At 43.2% G+C, this 2,500-nt stretch overlaps 1 protein-coding gene across 1 annotated transcript in view; it reads left to right on the top strand.

Moving 5' to 3' along the window:
- LOC119576202 (tubulin alpha-2 chain-like) overlaps positions 1–2,500 on the top strand; it is a 31,078-nt gene that overhangs the window by 36 nt on the left and 28,542 nt on the right. The window contains exon 1 of the mRNA XM_037923789.1: positions 1–222. This exon is cut by the window's left edge and continues 36 nt beyond it. Within this exon, the coding sequence (XP_037779717.1) occupies positions 220–222 (3 nt within the window). The 5' untranslated portion in view covers positions 1–219. The remainder of the gene's footprint in view (positions 223–2,500) is intronic.

Raw genomic sequence — 2,500 nt, 5'->3', positions numbered from 1 at the left:
TACACGTCAACCTGCGCTCTCAGCTGCCACTGCCGGGCCGGACCAAGATTCTTATTTGCTTAAATAACTCGTCCAAGTTTATTTGAATCACTTCGTACGTAAACTGTGATAGCTAACACAGAAGAAAAGATAGATTAGCAACGTGAACAACGCACAAAGCAATTGTGATTATTAGCCTAGTCTTTCGTCTGAGAAGAAAATCCCAAGACATCCATCAATATGGTAAGTACAAGTTATTTAATTTTTTTACGAAAGTAACTTACAATTCATGGTGAGCGAGGAAAAAATCGCTATTCACTTAGCATTTTAAGGGAAATAGGAAAAATCGTATCTAACCGAAGATTAACCGGCACATCCTTGTAAAGTTTCTGAAGGAGGCGAACATCTCCCGGCCTCACAGATCCTCGCCCCTCCCATCTGTTAAAGTCCCTCGCTCGCCTCCTTCGGGTAATCGCCTGTTTCCTCCCCGGTGCTGAACCTCTTTTCCCCGGCGGGCGATCCCTTCGCTTTCTCAGATATATATATATATATATATATATATATATATATATATATATATATATATATATATATATATATATATATATATATATATATATATATATATATATATAATCTTTCTGGTGATACTAGTACAACGAAGAGCCTCCCTTCTTTCTCCTGTCGTAAAATCCCTTTGCCCCTTTCCCTGAGGTGAATTTCCTCGCTCATTTTTTTTCTTTTGGGGTTTCTCTTTCCCCTTCCTTCCTGGTGATTACCTGTAGGCTTGGGGCTTCCCCAGGGCTAAGTTTCCTCAAAGTTTCCCCCTGTGTTACTTGTAGAGTTTCCCCTTTGTCCCTTGGTGAAGAATTGTCCTTGGCTCTGTCTAGTGAAACCCAGTGTATTTACAAACTCAGAAAATCCATATGATTGTTTCCCAGTGATAAGTAGGATCCTAGTGATTTCTCTTGTGACGTATTCACTGAGTTCCCGTCCTTGTGACATTACCCAGTTCTTTCTTTTCTCCCTTTTGCCTCCCTCTCCTCCCACTCGCCATGTGCGCCAATTAGTAGCAGATGGGGAGTTAAAGAGACGGGGTGACAGCAGCAGAGGGAGAGGGCGAGGGGAGTGGAGGGGTAGATAAGCGAGAGGAGAGGCGGGCGGAGGAATGAAGGGGGTGAGCAACAGAGCGAAGGGTGTGGTGTCTACTAAGGGAAGGTGGAAGGGAGGGGGATGCGGGAGTAGGGAGACAGGAGGAGAAGGGGGACACGTTAATAGCGACACCTCCACAGCACTTTTAGATTGCCGTATCAACTGCCGTTACTGCTTCGATGACTCAGACGAATGTTCTTTAGGATTTTATTTATCATGTTTAATAAGTTAAGTTTTGTTGGATTATTGCATTAAATGAGAGGATTATGAAGGATCTACTCAGTAACAACAAAATCGAAACGATGGTTTCGTATTTACCTTTACCATTACTTTAAACACATCAATGATTTTGTGAATTTTCTTGTGTTATTGATAGCAAAAAACTAGTTGTTTAGTGTTTAAGGGACAGCGCGAAAGCGTATCTTACATCTGATGATATAGCATTATGGTCACGTTTCCAGCATTAGTTTTACTATACGACAGTTTTTGGATCTAGTAAATGTATTATGCTACATACAGTTATCATGTAGTTATTCTTACTGTCAGAATGATTTTTAGTACTTTCATTGCATCATCAATTCAAAGCTGGTATTTAAATCCCCGAGTATGTGAAGTAGGGCGTGTTGTGTACGTAGATTTTGCTCTTCTTTCTCTAGCGATAGTCCATTCTGTATCGTGTTGCGTGGAGCCCTGGCTGCATGACTCACCGTGCTGACCTGCTGTTCACGGAGGCTGACTAAGCTAGATATCTGAAGGAGCGTGACGTGATGTGATCTGATCGCCTTAGTGATTAAGCCGCACTTCGGTACATTTGATGAATATTCTAAATTAAATCGGTCACGCCACGTCAACTACGGGGACATGGGAAGGGGAATGTATGTAAGTGGGATATTGGGAAAAAATAAAGAAGGGCACGGAGATAAGGAAAGGAAGAGAAATAGAAGAAGATAACGGAGAGGAACAGATCATATTTGCGGGAACAGGAAAGCGAAATGCCTCGGGGCACTCGGCAGGAAATAAGGGAAAAATGAAGGCAAGGTTACAGGAAAGGGATGTGAAAGAGGGAGGGGGAGGGCAGGAGGGAGGGCAGAGGGGGAGACAGCAGATTAGAGTGGGAGAAACAAAGATAAAAATGAATAGAGAAAGAAAACACAAAGGGTAAAGTAGAGCAAGAAAGAAACCGAAGAACGAGGACGGAATTCAAAGGGATGAGTCACCGTTCATGACGCGAAGTGGCAGGACAGCAGACCCAAGGTGAGGAGGGCTGTGAGTGGGCCCAGAAGAAGAGGGACTATCTGAGGATCTAGACTGAGAAAACTGGCTGTGTTGCGACGCACAGATACACAAGGGAAGATATCACAGGGGAAGA

The sequence above is a fragment of the Penaeus monodon genome, chromosome 8, assembly GCF_015228065.2.
Source record: "Penaeus monodon isolate SGIC_2016 chromosome 8, NSTDA_Pmon_1, whole genome shotgun sequence".
Classification (NCBI taxonomy): domain Eukaryota; kingdom Metazoa; phylum Arthropoda; class Malacostraca; order Decapoda; family Penaeidae; genus Penaeus; species Penaeus monodon.
Note: the sequence above shows the minus strand (reverse complement) of the source record. Positions and strands in the feature narration are given on the sequence as shown.